The 18135-nt window shown below is 41.1% G+C and overlaps 1 protein-coding gene across 3 annotated transcripts in view; it reads left to right on the top strand.

Moving 5' to 3' along the window:
* Nucleotides 1–18135, top strand: part of thsd7ba (thrombospondin, type I, domain containing 7Ba) — a 159796-nt gene that overhangs the window by 44313 nt on the left and 97348 nt on the right. For all 3 annotated transcript variants that reach the window (XM_064311520.1, XM_064311521.1, XM_064311519.1), the window contains exons 2-3: nucleotides 629–914; nucleotides 4526–4703. In XM_064311520.1, the coding sequence (XP_064167590.1) occupies nucleotides 4550–4703 (154 nt within the window). In that variant the 5' untranslated portion in view covers nucleotides 629–914; nucleotides 4526–4549. The remainder of the gene's footprint in view (nucleotides 1–628; nucleotides 915–4525; nucleotides 4704–18135) is intronic.

Genomic DNA, 18135 nt, shown 5'->3' with positions numbered 1-18135 from the left:
GACATTACTAGGGTTCCAGAACAAATGCATCGGGTTATTTACTTTCATTTATTTATTAACCTGAAATGCCGTTCCAATTTTGATGAGATTGTGATAAAGCCATTCTTCTGCTGTAAGCTGTGTGAATGGCTGATATGTGTATGTTAGTAGAAGGAAAGCTTAGAGTCTGTTACTCATGTGGAACAAACAGCTATCACTCAACGTTGCGGCCCACATAAGGGTTTCTCAGCAAACAGTACATCAGGAGTGAGCTGAGCGCTCAGAAACGCCATTAAATGGGTTCACGCTTTAATCAAACAAAGCTCAAGAAAATGGCACTGCATCCCACTACAGACAGACGCTGTCCGTCTGAACCCCAAATCCACAACTGTAGCGAGAAATCCTACACGGGTATCCCTTGGGAGATTTAGCTAAGCTTTTTGCTGTAAGGGTCAAAGTGGAAACTACTGCACAGCAGGTACAAAAAGCGAGCGGGCGTCAGTAGATGACAGCAAAAATCAGTCGTATCAGAACAGGTCAGTCGTATCATGACCAATCGGTAGCGCTGTTTATGCAGCACTTCTGTACATCTCCGTCTGTCCGCTTCCTGTCCTGAACACTCCTCTCCTCCTCTCCTCTCTCCTGTCAGCCGTGCCATCCTGGGACCGGTCTCTGGAGGCGCTGCGTCCGGTGGACAGTTGACCCGACGATCGCCGGGGGGGGGGTTTTATCTGCGCCCAGCTGAGAGGGAATGCTCTGACGGGCGCATCTTCGACCTCCTGCTCTTCCAGAGCTGGGAGCCGCAGCGGAGTGCCAGCTTGACCATGCGTCAGCAGAAAAGGTCCCTACTCGTCCCCTCCCGCCTCTGCCTTCGCCACCGCCGGTAGAAAGAGTCGCTGAGCTCATCAGTGATGTCCGTCGTCTTTCCAGTTCAGGTACGGCGCAGTAACGAGCAGAAGCCCTCTTCCATGTGTATTCTTTGACTTTATTGTATATGTCAACACTATGTTCGCACAATTGACCGAACGTCTGAAACCACTTGCAACAGGTGTTTACAAGATGCCATACAAGTGAATCGTTTCATCATAAAAATGTTGAATTATTATAATTTCTTTTACATTTGAACAAATTGACTACACGGCAATAAAAAGGCCCAAAAATGCAGTACAGAATAGGTGAATCTGTATGACTTATGAGTAATTTCTACCAACCTAAGGTTTTCTGGAGAGTATAGGCTACATTATCTCCTACATAGATGAATGGCTAGAGTACGTCCTTTCTCAGAAATCTCATTCCACATCACACTTAAAAAATATTTTGCCTGGTTCTCGAGAGAACTTCTGTTTGTGTTATTTCCCAAAATAAATGGTAGAACAAGTTAATACAAGTGTACGATGGATCCTCGTATTACCATCCGGATATAATCTTCCATAAATTTAACTTGTCAGAGTGTGTGCATAAGATTGTAAAGCACTATAAATAATAAGAGACAATGTAATGCTTTTCTAATGTACAGTTCAGTTAAAATCCCCACACCTCTCTCAGTTCAGCATGCTTATATCCATCCTCCTTGATATTTCCTCTAAGTGTACTCTGAAAGCCTCCAAATGTTTTGTTTCAAGTGTGTGCCAGTTGGTCCCAGGTGTCTTGGAACGGCGTACACAGAAACCCTAATGCACACAGAAAACAGTTGGTGGACACAGATAAAATCCAAGGTGGAACTGATGTGATCAAAATGGCCTCATTGGGCAAATACTTGGACTGAGATGCAAGCGAAAGAACAGCATTTGGGGAAAAAGGAACTCGGAACTGATGCCTTTGTATCCCCTCCAGCCATTTTGGCTCCATTCTCGGAAGGTAGTAGACCAATAGAATGAGTCGGAAAGACCAGCATTCCTCAGAAACCTTGGCTCAGGCATCTCTCCAGTTATTGTTTCAGCAGTTTAATCAAACATTAATTATTTTGACCACCTGTTTACTGAGGAGCAGACAGAGAACCTCAGTTCCCTGGCCAATGCTTCCGAATTACGACCGCGGTGTTGCGGTGATGGCGAATTGGACAGCGAGGCCCGAGCCTCATTGTTTAGAAATACTATATAAGGTTACATCCCATCCACACTGTGAAATCCACAACAGGCCCTTCCACGAGCACCGCACGCTCAACTCTCTCCAGTATCTCTGACATCAAGAACATGTGGGCTGTGCTTGACCCAGTTTTTTTCCCCAAATCTTAGACTGAGGTAAAAACCTGCAGGGGCTGCTGGGAAACGCGTGCAGGAGGAGGGGAGGAGCGGGGGAAGGGGGGAAGGGGGGGGGGAGGGTAGCGGTGAGCGTGCGAATGCGTTCACACAAAACCCCAGAGCTGCTGCACACCCGCACGCTCTCTCGCACTCAGTCGGTAAGGTGAGGCGGCACAAGCGGCGCGCGGCGACGTCTCTCAGCGGGAAGCCGCTGGCTTTGTTTGGAGCGCCAGCCGCGTACCGGCCCCCTACAGGAGGAGGCTCGACTCCCTGCCTGGAGTTCTGGCAGTCTGGAGGCTCTGCGCGTTAATTGGCATATGCTTGCATACATAATGCCAAAATTATATAAATGGGCAGGGGGTGGATTTAGAAATTGCCAGCTATTAAGTTATTTAAGCACAGAATTGGATATTTACTAAAAAATGATACCCAAGCATGTGCTTACGCCAACCTTGGTGTGCATTTGGAAGGAGCTGCTCCATGTAGCTAGCCAACTAAAAGCTAAGAGAAAAATCTATGTCTAATCTCTCCCTCTCCTTCTCTCTCCTAACCCATGTCTCACCTTTCTCTCACTCTCTCTCCCTTGCTCTCGGTTCATTGTGAATGGAATCTATCCCAAATCAGTTGGCAGCCGCTGACTTTTCTGAAAAATGATGTCGAAGCGATTCAAACACTTTCCAGGTTTCAAACTGATACCTGGCCCTCTACCATTTAAGTTATTTTATTCAGATATCTGAAAAAGATCAACTTAACAAAATATATGGTGGAAAGCTCCTAGAGAGAATTCATGCAAGCTGTTAAAAAGAACAAAAATCAGTAGCTTTCTTTCAGCTGAGACAAAAACAGCAGAACCCCTCAGTATCCCAGATAATAGGGAAGAAATATAAATATATATATTGGTTCACCCAATATGGATGTAAATATTTTTGAAATTAAAGCTGACCGTCTGCACTTTAACCTCATATTCATTCTCTCATTTCAAATTTAATGTGCTGGAGTACAGAGCCAAAACAACTAGAATTGTATCCCTCTCCAACCACTCCAAATATTTATGGATTGCACTGTTTATATATATTTTTGGAAAATGAATTTTCCATGCCATTTTCTATCTCCTAAGTAGAAGGCTATAAATTTGTATGGTAGATATTGAATTGGAATGGGTTTCAGATTGAAAAAGAAAGCTTCTTTAGCATATCTTTCTTTACTGTGTCTGTTTGGATCTAGAAAATATGCAGTAAGGGAACAATAGAGCTTTTATTTCAAGCCACGTGAGTTAAACAATCTTTCAGTGATCATGTTACTGTGGCATCACTCAAAACAATTATTTTATAGGCAATCAGTCTCAGATTAAATCTTTCGGTCATTCAATCATGCAGTACAATGTATGTTCATGCCCTCCACCCCCAAACACCGACTAAAAATAAACTCCAGGTGTTCTCTTCCAAGGTACACAAGCAATTTTCTGGACACTGAACGTATTCCATGGACATTGAAATCATTTGGAAAGTATAAAACCTTTTGCCATTGTTTTGTCTTCTTGTTAATCATTTATTCTTGCGGAAGGAAAAGAAGCGATGCTAAACACGTTGGAGTTCGCACTGCAAAAGCTGAGCGCCAGAGCTTTCTGATTCCACCGCAGCATAGTTGCTTTTCCCATTGCCTTGTCCTGAACAGACAAATGATGTCACGATGAATAATGCCGTCCATCTGCATAGTGTCAGATGGCTAACTGGACTTGCTCCAAGTACCAGGGACATTGGTGGGGTGAACTACCATGGGTTTGCATGACTAAGCCAGTCAGTCTGGTTTGAGAATGTGTGAAATGGCGAAACAACACCTAAATAAAATTTATGACCAGAATTTGCAATGCAGCCATGTGTAAAATAAATTTTCTAGGCAGAACAAAAGAAACTGATGAAGATGAGAAAAGATGGCATGATATTCCAAGGTGCAAAATTGAAAATGTGCTTTAATTCAGAGCAGACAAAGCATGCAGGGAGAACTCCAGAACATACTGCTAAATGTATGTAACAGAAAATTCAGTTTGAGGTAAAACTTAACACCAGCATTTGGTCAATTGACAATTTAATTTAATTACATTTTTGGTGCTTTAACTTACTAAAGGGTTATCCATTTTTTATCTGAAACTTTTATGTATACTAATGTGGTCTAGCCTATTTAGTGCCCTTGGAAAAAATTGACATGCCCCGCCTCCCTCATATTTACAATTACATTTTAAACTAATTTTCATTTTTTTGCCTTTATGTAAATATGATTAACTGATATGTGTTGTTCTCCCTCTACAGGGCTAAGAGAAGGACATAAAGTCAATGTGCTGGACTATGATTCTAAAAGATGACTTTGGCGCTGCTGCCTGGACTTGGCGAAACAGGAATTATCTTCTTCTCCTGATGTCCCTAATAGCCGCTCAAGGGAAAGGCGATCTGGAATATCCAAAGGATAAACACTACACATGGAAAACAGGTAGGAGGAGTGAATTACGCTCACTCTTGCACCTCTTTGACTTGCCCCAAATTCCTCATATGAACCGAGAGGTAGATTTGCTGAAAATCCTGTCAAAGTAATTCCATTTTCTTGCAAAAAAACAGTCACGGTGGATTCAAGCAAGCAGGGCCTCATTATAAATGATAGGTTGATGACATTAAAAATTCTGTCTTTTGTGCAATTTGCATTCAAGAAATCTGAGACTGTGCTATTCCTAACACGGGAAGGGAAAAACATCACGCCTGAATAATTTCCCAGTGCCACGGCAACATCTGTGGTCATTATCATAATCATGTGTTTTCTGTATTCTCGTCAACGGTGGGATGATCGCAACGAGCATAAAGGGAAATGCACTCCAAATTATTAAAAAAACAATGAAAATGGACGACCGCGCTTAAAAATACGAATGGCCACACGTGAAGAAAAAACGCTCCAAATCATGAATCCACGCATCGAGGAGAAGCGCAGCACAACCGCTTGATACAATACAACGGAAGTGCCCTACATCACTTAGTGGGAGTCGTGCAATGGATTGTACTCTTGTACAGAGAGGAACATGTCACGACTGCCTTGGACTTGGCAGTGGGAAGAGACCAGAACCGCATTCCCTTTTTGTTTCTTCAGCTTTCGTTTCTGAAGCGCAATCGTACAGTTGCATCGTTTTTTTATTTTATCTGGAGACCGTTTCCCTTTATGTTTGTGCTTTTGTTTCTGAAGTGCGATCGTCCTTTTGTATCGTTTCTTGATGTGGAGTGCTTTTAGTTTTGAAGCACTGTTGTCCTTGTAGGCCACCGTACTTGTCCATCAGCAAGTCATGGGACACAATGCTTTGGCAGTGCTTGCATTCACTATAGCTGTGGTGTGGGCCACCTGCCCCCAGTCTTCAAACCTGCAGTTTGTAATGACACTATGGTTGGTCTCAGGTGATTTAGAGCTTCTTTAAATGCTTTCTGGAGTAAGATTTCCTGGAATCTGTTCACATGTACTTGTGAACAGAGAAACCATCATATTTCTCTTGAAATACAAGTCAAGGTGAAATGAGAAGTGTCGTGGGATTTTGTCTTTTCAAAGACTTCACACATTGGTTACTATGACAGCATTTTTCTGCTGGAGATCCGTCTAATTATTTAATTATGAATGGCAACAATCATACTGCACTGTTCAGCTGTTCATGAATTTTGATAAAGAGTAACTGCTGTTGTTTGGAGGGAAAATGTTTTACCACCCAAAGCTAGATTTGTTGACAGATCTATGGATGTGGCCAATTGCTGGCAGTCATTTACTTTGCTAAATATTAGAACCAGTGCCTCTGAAAAACTGTTATTTGTCTTCTGTAAGCGTTTTTATCATCTGGCTGGAAAAAAAAACGTGAGGATGAAATAGATAAAGGATTTTCATGAACCGATCCTGTACTTTAATATGAGATTTAAAAAATAGAAGTTCTAGAAAATAGCTTGTAATGCTTCAGAATTGATCTTCAGCATATCTACTGCATTAAGCAACCTGAAACTGGAAGGAATGAGTTTCTAAATTCTCTTTTGTAACTTTTGTCCGAGATATCAAACCCAGAAAGAACTTAAATGGTCCTCTTGAAATTGTTTGCTGTTGGAAAAATGGGAATCCATTTGAATAATGGATGAACTGCATTCAGCAAGGATTTGGTGTGGTAGATATTCATTATGAATTTGCACATGCATATTAATTAGTGACCTGCCACTTTCAGCCATGGAAATGACATAAAATGATCAACATATTACTGGTCTGGCATATAAATTCTAGCTCGGCTCATGAAAATGCATGGCTTCTCATGTAAATACATGGGAAAAATACACATTCTTATTTAAATGAAGCACAGTGCTGAATCCTGGGTGGTTATGGTCAGACATTGTCTGACCCCCCCCCCCCACTCCCCTCCAAGATGACATCACAACTCTTACATCTCTCTGCTGTAGTCCCAGTAAGGACCTGGCTGCCCTCTCTTAGTCTATTTGCACTCCAGACCACATACTAAGTTGTACTGCAATCAGACTGCATAGAAAAGAACAGAATTATCACATTAATTTAGTGGTTGAAGCAGCAGGAGTGGCTTCCCTCTGTGCCTTGGTTGCCTGATTATTTTACACTCAATCTCTAATTGTTCTCCTGTTTTCACATTCCTATGTAGGCCACTTGATAATTTCCCTTTTTCCATCAAAGTAACTGGCAACCTTGATATCCTGATAACAACAACTTTTTTTTCACTGCGTAGGAGTGTCATAAAATATAAAATTAAAGCCAACTAACTTGTGAGCAGGTGTGATGACAAGGGAGGGAGCACCCTTTGGTTTTAAGCATCACCAAGTCTTTCAGTTTAGCATTGCTTAATTCACTCTTGTAAATTAATTGTTATTGCTTGCCATATATAGATTTGTCATGTATAGGTTTAGGTTGGACAAACCGTACCATTTTCATTGTCGGTTGAAGTTGAAGGACTGTTGAAGCACAACCATTGATTCAATCCATGTTATGACGCATGACAGATCTACATTACCTTGCTGCTTATTGATGGTCAGATTCATTGTATTATATCCCCGGTTTTGTACAGTATTACTGACACTACATTTAATGCCATACATTTAATGTCATGCATCACATGATTAAAAAGATTATGTGATACATAGGCACATTAGATGCCTGTGCAACACATGATTGATGATCATCATGATTATATTTATAATGTACACATGTCATTAACAGACATTTCCAAATTAATCTTTATATCAGGGGAACAACATGTTTACTGTACATGTGACCTTTATTTAGAGAAAACAACCCCTTGGCATTACACTAATTAAGAATCCGCTTTATTGATTTTGGATTGTGCAGTAATCTTAATTCTTTCAAAGTGGAATATAAAAGTTCAGTCATTTTGCAGCTTGCTTGAGCCAGAATCCATGATTGATTCACTGTGACTCTCTCAGCTCGTATAAGGATTCCATTACCCCCGATAACATGCCCCAGATCAGATTCAAGGTGTGCAGATGCTCTGAACTCTGATCATTTCTCACACATTATAGATATGCATGGTTTTGAGCGAGGAATTTAAATTAAGGTTTATGAAAAGACAGAAAGGTTTGCAGTGTGTCAAGAACTGTGGAATTAATTGAGGCGGTACGTGTCTTGGTCCACAGGGAAAGTGTCAAAAAGAAGCTTTGTGTTCAAGCAAAAGCAGTTTTACTTTACCGTGCGTCAAATGGTGTTTGGTATTTCCGAATGTCACAGAGCAACCTGAGCATGCATGTCCATTCAAAGATTGTGCTGTTGAAGTTAAATATGTACATTAAACCCATCCCCTCTTTGGCAGCTATGAAATGACCATCTTGGGGTTGCCTTCCCTCCTAATAGGGAAATGCTACCGGATACCGATCACCAAGGCTGGGTGTCACAGAGAGTAATGGCGCAGAGCAAATACGGCAAAGTTGTTGAAAACTGTATAAAGAAACTGTAGAAAACAAGTGCTTGAATAAAAATTTTTTTTTTAAATGAGCAGGCAGTTGCTCGCTACTATAGAACAGCCTCCGAGCTCCGAGTGGAATAGTTTGATAGGCTGGTGCATTCTTCATGAAAGAAGGCGCATGCTTTTTTTGTCATGAACAGAATGTTGTCAGAAATGGAGCATGTTCAAATTGCATTACTAAAATAACACATGGCTACCATGTGCCTGTTTTTATTTTATTTTTTTAGTTTGTTTTGCTACACTATGTTGTGCATGTTGAGGTTTGCATCTTTGAGTGCCTGCTGACACTGATGTTACTGTAACAGGGCAAGTAGCGCTGGGCGTCAACACTGTTGACAGGAGCCGTCAAAATTGTGCTTGCAATGACTGACAAGGAAAGGAATCTTGATCCCAGCCCATTTCGGAATTTGTACGCATTGTCACACTTTGTTTCTCCCAATGTTTGGCAATAGGCTGTTGTTGAAATGCACATGCCCGTACAAGTAACACCGTGGGCTACGTTAAGGTTGACAGCTGACATCCAAAGCGGTGAAAAAAATCACAGAGAGCACCAAAAACAGAGGAAATTGCGGAAATGCCAAAAAATGGGAAAGCAATGGAACCTGCAACTTCCATGCAAACACCCAAGCTTACGGATCAGCATACCCCAATCACATCATGAAATCCCCATCTTCAGTTATATGGAATTATTTTTGTTATCATCATGCTAGATTTTTGTGGGGTCTTGTTTGGCCTGTTTTGTAATTGGAGGGGGGTATTATTCCAACCCCCCCCCCCAAAGAGATGATGGTGATTACTGGGAAACATATTTTGGTTGGCACGTAGGTGAATATGCCATTTTGAATACATTCAATCTCTAGGTGACCATGCTGCACTTAAATGAACAGTATGAAAAGTCATTTCCCCAACTTCTCAAAGGAATGCTTACCTGTAGCCTGACTAATTGGTGCTGTTAGGACCAAGGGTGAGAAATGCAATGTTGAGTATTGCTTTAAAGCTAGAAATACATAGGGGCAATGCATAACCGTATGCAGGGCCTGCTCCTGTCTTCCACAGTCTATTTTTTCATGTAAACAGGCTATAAATATTTATCCTTTTGTGTGCATGGAATATGACCGATGACAATGGCAATGCATTTCCATCCGGGCTGAAATAGTAGTTTTGAAGTGCAGGATTCCTCGGGATAGTGGTCATTTCTATGCATTGCATTATATATAAACTATGTGTGTCACACCTTCCATATGCTAAAGTTGCAAAACGTGCTTTGTGGAGATAATAAAATTGATAAAATGTGAAAATGGCAAGGTGCAGAAAAGTTATGCGTAGGTCTCAGAAACATTTGTATGTATAGGTCTTCAAATGTCATATTTAGTGATATTTTGACCTTTCCATGTTCTACTAAGAGAGCTCTTTGACGTAACCATAAAGGCTGACGCCCGGTCTCTGCGGACATGCCAGTGGACAGTCTCTTAAATGATCTGTGACGCATCTCACACGAATTCAGAGCTCGGAGTGGTGCCTGCCTCAGTGTGGGGGGAATGGCCATCTGTTGGGCGGAACAGAGAGGGAGCCTCCGCTCAGTCCACTGGGTGACTAACGGACAAACACCCAGTGGCCACGGCGCCCATTATCCATTAGCCATGCGGAGAAATGAATGCCCGGAGCATTTATCTACCGTTTGATTACAACAACACGCCCGCCAACCAGAGGATTCGGCGATGGAGAGCAGCGAACAGTTCCCTCTGAACACCTGCCAATTAAATCAGGAATGTAGCTGCAGAGAAACAAAATGCCTTTTCACAGTTGACGTTTGAATTCTCTCCGTTTTTTTTTTTTTTTTTTGCACCACGTTCAGTGCGAAACAATGTGTGAAAATTCATTTAGTCACATTTTTTTTCAATTCGATTCATTTCTAGCCCTACAGATATGTGATTTAGTTTGTGAGTTGAACAGTTCTTCGCATAACAAATATGCTTCTCAGAATAGTGTCGTTTCTAACAAGCAACCATAAGTTTTGTAATTGAATAATGCCTAATTTGTTGAGAACCAGGGCTGTCAAAACCCCAAAAACAGAGATCTAGATCACTGTGATCCGAGTTAACCTTACAACATCTTGCAGAGAATGCAGGAGCTGTCGACTAGTTCAGGGGTTCCCAAACTGGGTCCTGAGGCTTACGTTCCAAGGGGTCCTCACCATAATGGGAGGAATGTTTCCCCTTTAAGCCTATTTTATTCAGGCCTGCATTTCCATATTTTGTGAAATGTCTTTGAATTTCTGATGGTTTTACCTTGTCCTGTATTTTGATTGCTGTTAATATGCATGTTGTAATAAAATAGCTGCTTGTCATTTGATACAATGGCATCAAGATTTAGATTTGACTCATAATGGGCAAATAACCTGAGCACTACAGGCTGTTATGAGTGTTGGGTAAAGCTGTCTAACATCAACTCTTAGGGAGGTTTATTATGAAACATTTGGGAACTCCTGCACTAGGGCAATATTACATTCCACAAGTGGCCTTGTGCCTACATTAGTAAAATGTGTAGAGATCAGATATTTTTTGACCCGAAAAAAGCTTTTCCCATTAGAACAAGGGCATCAAACCGAAGTCCTGGAGAGCAGCCAATTAAAAGCCTCGAGAACAAAGTGTGTGTATTCTCGAGCCAATCGACTTAAATGAATCACTGTTTCTGAAACCCTCCTATAAACATAAGACACTGCGGCCCTCCCGTTTCTGGATTCAAACAGCCGTGCCTGGACTCTTAATAGCGATGCAGTACTGAAAATAATGAAGGGAAGAAGCTCGGGGCAGTGGACTAACTGCTGCCCAGAAACTTTTCACTTTTTAAATTTCTTCGGAAATCCGTCTCCTCTGGGGAGGGCTAGCAATCTAATGCCTCGGACTCTTTTGGGTTTCTCATTAGCCGCAAGCCCCCGCATTCACAAGAAGAAATGGATATTCTGTCCAATATGGCCTGTACAGGTGAAAGCACCCTGATCTTTCTTCCTTTGGAGGGGGCAGGAGGGGGGGATGGGGTTGCAGCATAGGAGTGACTACTAGATGGTATCTTGGTGAATGGGTCCAATGTTTGCAATTTCAGCAGGAAGGCTGTTTAGCATCAGCATACTGCCGATGATTATATCACATGATATATATATATATATATATATATATATATAATTACAGTGACCAGGCAAAATTAAAGCAGTGTCTTTTCCAACATTAGCCACAGATAAATGCTCATAATATTATGAGAAGGGTTCACACAGACTGGGGAATTTAAAAAAAAGATTTAAAATTTTCTGCTCATCAGGGAATCATTTTCAAGCTGTGACTGAAAGCTTATCAGAAAATGTAATCCACACATGCCAGTATGTTCCCATCTGACTGACTTTGTTTTCCTGTCCTCACCACAAACCAGTACTGTGTAATTTATAGTAATTAGCTATTCCGTTTCAACTGAACAAACATGCAGAACAAACATAAATGTGACCCAGTTTTTTTTGTTTCTGTAATATATGGTTTATAAGTTGACAATAGTTGTCAAGTTTTTTTCAACTAATTTTGCATGTTTGTCTCTGATAATGTACCATTACTCCCGTAACTACCAACTACCACCAATTTATCACATTGCAGTATAATATAGCTCTCTAACTACCGTGATTTTTCAATCTGCTGAAACCCCTAAGTACCAAGTAGGTTCTTGTGTTCGTGTCATGTCGTATAAACTAATGGCAGTGTTCATGGAGTTAGTAAATCAGTTCTGTTCCTCGCAGTGACTGTGAGCTTTTATCATCAAGGCTCAACGCTAACACAAAAAGACTGATACAGCTGTCAATTTACACCGATGCCCTCACAAGAATGGCAAACACATCTATTTTGAATGTGCACTTGGAACTACACTGACTGTACTTGGTTGAGTAACTGGACTGAAAAGTAAAGACATGTCTATTTTTGAATTACAACCAAATCTTTTCCACTGCGCTGTATTAAAACTACATGTCCAGGAGAACAGACTATGCCCTATGTTTATCTTCTGCTCACCCTAGAGAGCCACTTTCATGTGAACTGAAAGTATAATTACTAATTATTTAAATTGGCTGGCAGGCAGATATTTCACCAGTAATTAATGAGCTAAATTTAAATTTCATTTGAGGGATCTACTAAATGGGCAGTTGTACACAAAGCAAACAGGATAATTAACTCTAGTCAATCATGAATAATCTTCAAAGGAATCTTTTGTAGGGTGGTCCATATCAGAATGAGGGCAAATTGATAAAAAGGTACATTATTGTAATTCCAGCCTTTTACTACCCTATGTAGGGGAGTACTGGAGATTTTTGTGGGGAAAATCACATACAGAAATAGCTTAACACTAAAAAGTGTGGAGTAAGTTCTTTTGTGTCACTTTAGTTTTCAAAATGCAATATGTCGATGGGTTACATGGCCGTAAACCGCCCAAAAGAAGAATGAATAAATAAAATAAGAAATATCGAGTGAGGTCTGTGAGTGGGAAGCGGTGGACTGCAGGAGACTGATTGGAGAAAATCAGTTATGCAAGTTGATTGTGGATTACATTACTGATGCTCTTATCGGGAGTGACTCACACAAATTTAATTTTTTACACACTGTCCATGCACACAATTGAATATTTTATTGTAGCAATTCAAGTTAAGCATCTTGCTCAAGGGTACAATAGCAGCAGCCCAGCTGGGAAGTAAATCCACAATCTTTGAGCCCAGTTCCCAACCCACATGTTGCACTGGTGTCCTAAACGTTTACGTTGCAGGCTCCTAACACTGGCACTTGTACAGTTTATGACTCCTTTGACAGATTTACGGCTGGAAATTCTGCGACACATTTCTCGTTTATTACCTTGCTAAAGGGTACAACTGCAGAGCCTCACCTGGGAATCAGACACATGACCTCCGTGAAAACAAAATTTGTATTATTATTTGTGTTTTGGAATTCAATTATAGCCTTGATACCTAGTTTTTCATCTCTGATTTGGGTTGTGATATGATTGTCGCATGTACATCATTCTACTGGTACATCTATTTGAATATCCAATTATCTTGACCTATTATCTTATCTTGACAATGTGACATTGTTTTCACATCTGAGGCTACAATTTCGTGTGAAATGTCATGTAAAAAGTCATTGCATTTGCTTATGAATGAATTGTATGGTTGGCATGGCTACACAAAGTCAGATAAATGAAATCCTTTCAGTATGTGTCCTTCATGAATGCTTTTGGAATGCAAGCTTTCAGTAAAGTGCCCCATAGTTTGCATATAACATGTGATTAAGGAAGTAGCCAGGAAAATATGGCATTACATGAGCCCTTTAGTTGTTGATTCGTGCATGTTGAAAATGAGCAATCACAGAAGACATCTGAACCTTCACATAATGGAAGCCTGCATGCCATTACAGCTACCTCTTAGGACACGCTGTAGGTGCTTTGCCATGTGTGTCCTTTGAGATGTTCTTTCCAGCATGAGCTTGTCTCAGAGGTTTTGGCAGGAGTAAAACGCATCACCCAAGCAAATGAAACCTTCCCCAGAGAGGCAGTCTCACCGAGCATTCCGTCCTCAAGCAGCTTGTGTCTGCAAACTCAGTGGAGTTGCACACCATTCCAAGCCTCTGCTCGCTCTCGCTCTCTCTCTCTCTCTCTCTCTCTCTCTCTCTCTCTCGCTCTCGCTCTCGCTCTCGCTCTCTCTCTCTCTCTCTCTCTCTCTCTCTCTCTCTCTCTCTCTCTCTCTCTCTCTCTCTCTCTCTCTCTCTCTCTCTCTGTCTCTCTGTCTCTCTCTCTCTCTCTCTCTCGACTTCCTCTCACTCTTGTCCCCCCCCCCCCCCGGGAACAAGTCACCAGAATCCATACATTCAGCTCACAACACACATGCTCATTAATCTTTCAGCATTGAAGAACAAGTGTTTCTGATTTTTTTTTCTTCAGCACACTACACTAGACCCGTTCTCCAGCTTTCTGTGCTTCAGACATCCAAAATGTTGCCACAACCCTCTGATACAAAGTTGTTATTGAGCTCTGCTATAGGGACATAGGTAGGCATCTGTTGATAGTGTTTCGATTTCACAGGCTGTAATGAGATGCAATTAGTGTACACGTAATTGGAAAAGGTGACGCATCATTTTCTGCCCAAATGGATTGACTCAAGAAAGATAGCACTAGAAGAGACTATAATTGAGCCAATGATCATCAAGCATTTTACACCGTTTCCTCTTTAGTTAAGGTACAGTGTTTTGTTGGTGCCATGTTGTGCATAAATATAATACATTTAAGCACTGGGTGTAATGTGAAATCCTATATCTAAATGTAGGATCAGCAGAAAGCGCCCCTTCTGCTGAAACAGCAACTGTTTCGCTGCGGGAGGTTTCATTCGAGGAGGCTGCCTGTTATTAGCCTCATTATCACCCACTTAGCCCCGAGTGCGCATGTGAACGCCACATCTGCACAGCTTCCCGCTCACCCTGACATCACAGCTACCGCGGGCGCTAAAAAAAGCGCTGAAAAAGAAGCCGCTCGTCTCCGCTTCAGCGGGTCGGCGCCGGCGATGTTAAAGATCAACGAGTTCTCGTTTTCAGAAAGAAAAAAAAAGAAAGACAGCCAGGTTCGAACCCCCCGACCCCCTGTTCCCCGTGGCCTTTGGGCGACAGAAGCGAGGACGGGCTGGAGAGATTTGATAGCGGTAGTGACGTGGCCTCGACCTCGTCACGCTGAGGGGGCACGAGCGATCTGAGAGATCCTCACACCCTCAGCGCTCCCTTCGCAGGAGCCTCGGCTGGCACGCGCGTACTCACTTCACCGCACGTCTTCATGGTTAGCCAAATTAGGGCTTGGAAGCAGGGCTCGTTTCCTTTTTTACTTATTCTGCTATTGTAATCTGTCATTGGCAACACTTTACCATAAGGTCACATGAATTGGGGTCAACTAATGCAGTTGTTAGCTACGCACTAATGAAAACTTAATCTGCGCAGCTTTGTTAATGTATTTGTACATCAATAATTCATGTTACCAACTACACTAGTTAATGCCAAGTCATATTGGGATTTAATGTTTAGCTAGTTCTAAGTTCATCCTGCTGTTTGTATTACTAATGTATAAATGATCATGTAACATTAGTTAATGCCAGTTCATGTGGCCTTATTGTAAAGTGTTACCCTGTAATGTACTGTAGTACACGAATGAAGAAATAAATCCCTGCCTTTGAGTCTGGTTACCGTGGCAACACAACAAACCAGAACTCCCGCGACTGTTGCAGAACTTTAATGAAAAGCGCTGAAAGCCGACAGATGGAACTGGACAAAAATGTGAAAAGGACACAATAGATTTAATGAAGTAATTAAAGTTTATCATGAACAAGCCATAGCAGAGAATGTGTTGCTAATCAAAATGGCAGCTCAGATAATGTAAATCAGCAATGACCACGTCAGGCATGAAAGCCAAACGGCAAAGTGGAGTAATTAAAAAAAAAAAGAAGCATAATAGTACAAAGTCCTTGTCAACCCCCCCCCCCCCTCCCCATAAGCCACTCGTAACACATACTTCATCGTTGTCATAATTCAGCTCAAACTTGCCCAAATTTCACAAATGGTCATCATAACAAATGCATGTCTGCACATTCTGGTTCTGCGAGTTCCTTGTGGATAAAAGGTCCACCAAGTAGGCTAATCAAAAGAATATGACATAAATGACAAGAATGCAAATGACTTTCTTCCCACACAGCTGCATAGTGCCACTAATTCTATGAAAATACTCTACATATTAATATTGTCTTTTTTCTGTGAAAGAGATTAACTTATATTATCTAGCAAAGACTGTGCTCTTCCTACAGTTGTTTCCATGCATTGACTTCCATAATTAAGATGATGTGCTGCTGTAAACCATTGAAGCAGCCTCTTAGAGAACTGAATGATTTCTTTTCAGTTGATTCAGCTGTAGTAATTGTAACATTTTCCCAGAGTCCCATGATTTCGGAAACACTTCAGACTGCAATTTTGTAGGAAAGGCTTTCCTAAGACATTATGGGAAAATCATACAGTACGTCTCGTCAGCTGAAAAACACAAAGAGTTATGTATTGTAAGCAAACGTTTCTGACTAAAAAAAAGAAAATAAAAACTTGTAGGCAGCTTGACCTAGCAAAGCAGCTTGGTACATCAAATTAGCATGGCAGATTGTTTCTCATCACACACATAAGGTATCCAGATGACTATTAATTAGGTGATTATTGTTCCTTAAAAAAAAAAAAAAAAGCTAATTTGCTGGTATAAAATGACTTAATTTACAACAATTGAACATGTAAAAAACTAAACTAAATTCTGAATAAAAAGTATGAAAGTCCATTAGAATACGGCTCACTAACTTTCCAACTTTCCAAGTAATCCTTGATAAAGCCACTTTCTTCAGTTTGCTGTCACTGTCAATAAAATGACACCTACCAAGTGTTTCTGGTCGGCTTGGATTTTTTGCTTGTGTCTTCATTACATGGTGACTTAAATACTGTTTGCTGTTTTTGGTAAAGCAGCATAATCACAGTAGTCCAATGTTACTAGCCTTCATATGATTGGAAAACATAAAAAACAGTGTGACAGAACTTGGCAGGGATGGACTGATATTGTACATTTCAAAGGGTAGGGTACAGACAAATAAATTAATGAATAAATTTAGGCTTTAATTCGTACAATGGAATTCTACCATATATTTAAAAAAAAACAAGACTGGTGGAGGGTCTATCTAACGTCTAATGCCAAAGGAAGTTGAAACGGGTGATTATGTTCTTAGCCACAGAACGCTGTGTGAGCTCGTGGAAGGAGAAGAGAACACTATCAGCGGGAATAATTGACCCCACAGGCCTCCTGGCCCCCCTTTGCAGTCAGGGATCAGTTTCTCTTTGAGGAGAAGTGGGGTCAGTTGCGTGCGAGGCACCGCCATCCCAGACTCCAGAAAGGCATCACCCGGGTAACAGATGGCTGTGCAGTATGTGTTCTGTGATGCCTGGGAAAACGCATACAGCACTCAGACCACTGATGGGATAGCCATAATTGAATATATACAGCATCTCTAAAATATGTACTTTTGGTTCAAAATTATTTATTAAAGTAATTAAAAATTTTTATTGAAAAAAATAATGGAAATTATATGTTTATGTAAAACTGTCAGGTCAAACAATACTAAGGCATTCAGACAAGGCAAATATCCCAAGACGACTCCATTTTAGATTGAGGAATAGTTTCATGATTTGAAGAAGTGAAGTCCTGTCAATTAATGTTCCTTGGAAGACCTTCCCTGAAGAAGGCTCTTCTGTCCTGACAAGCAGATGGCAGATGTTGCGCTGAATCTTAGACCAGTCACCTTTGCGCACAGTGCACATTTCATCATTTAGCTAGTTGGAGAATGACTCGCTCATTCTGCCACCTCGGACATTTTTAGCTGACTCACGAGCAGTTCCTGGGAGCACAGTAAAATTGCTTACTGGACCTGTGGTGAGCAATCACTACAGAACTCCTCAGGCCATTTTTCTGATAGTGATAGAACAATAATGAATGGGGATACACTATTAACCAAGATGTGTTTGTCTATACTTGATAAAAGCATCCAAAAAAAGAATACGAAGGAAAGAAAAAAAACTTTTTCAAGACTTAAGTGTCTACAAAGAAAGATTATGCCCCACCCTGAATGAACTTCCTATCTTGTAGTTCTTTGGCTCGATGCTTCACAGCCATCTGTGGGCTGAGGTTAAAGATTAAAGATGTGTTTAATGATGAGTTCTATAGTGTGTGTTGGAAACTGATCTCGGTCCTCAACGGAGCGCAGTAGCAGACTGTCTTAAGACAACACCTGTAAAATAAAATATGGAATACAACAAAGTTTTGCTTTAAGCCGCATAATCTAAA

Source organism: Anguilla rostrata, chromosome 15 (genome assembly GCF_018555375.3).
Source record: "Anguilla rostrata isolate EN2019 chromosome 15, ASM1855537v3, whole genome shotgun sequence".
NCBI lineage: Eukaryota > Metazoa > Chordata > Actinopteri > Anguilliformes > Anguillidae > Anguilla > Anguilla rostrata.
This window is presented reverse-complemented; position numbering and strand designations above follow the sequence as displayed.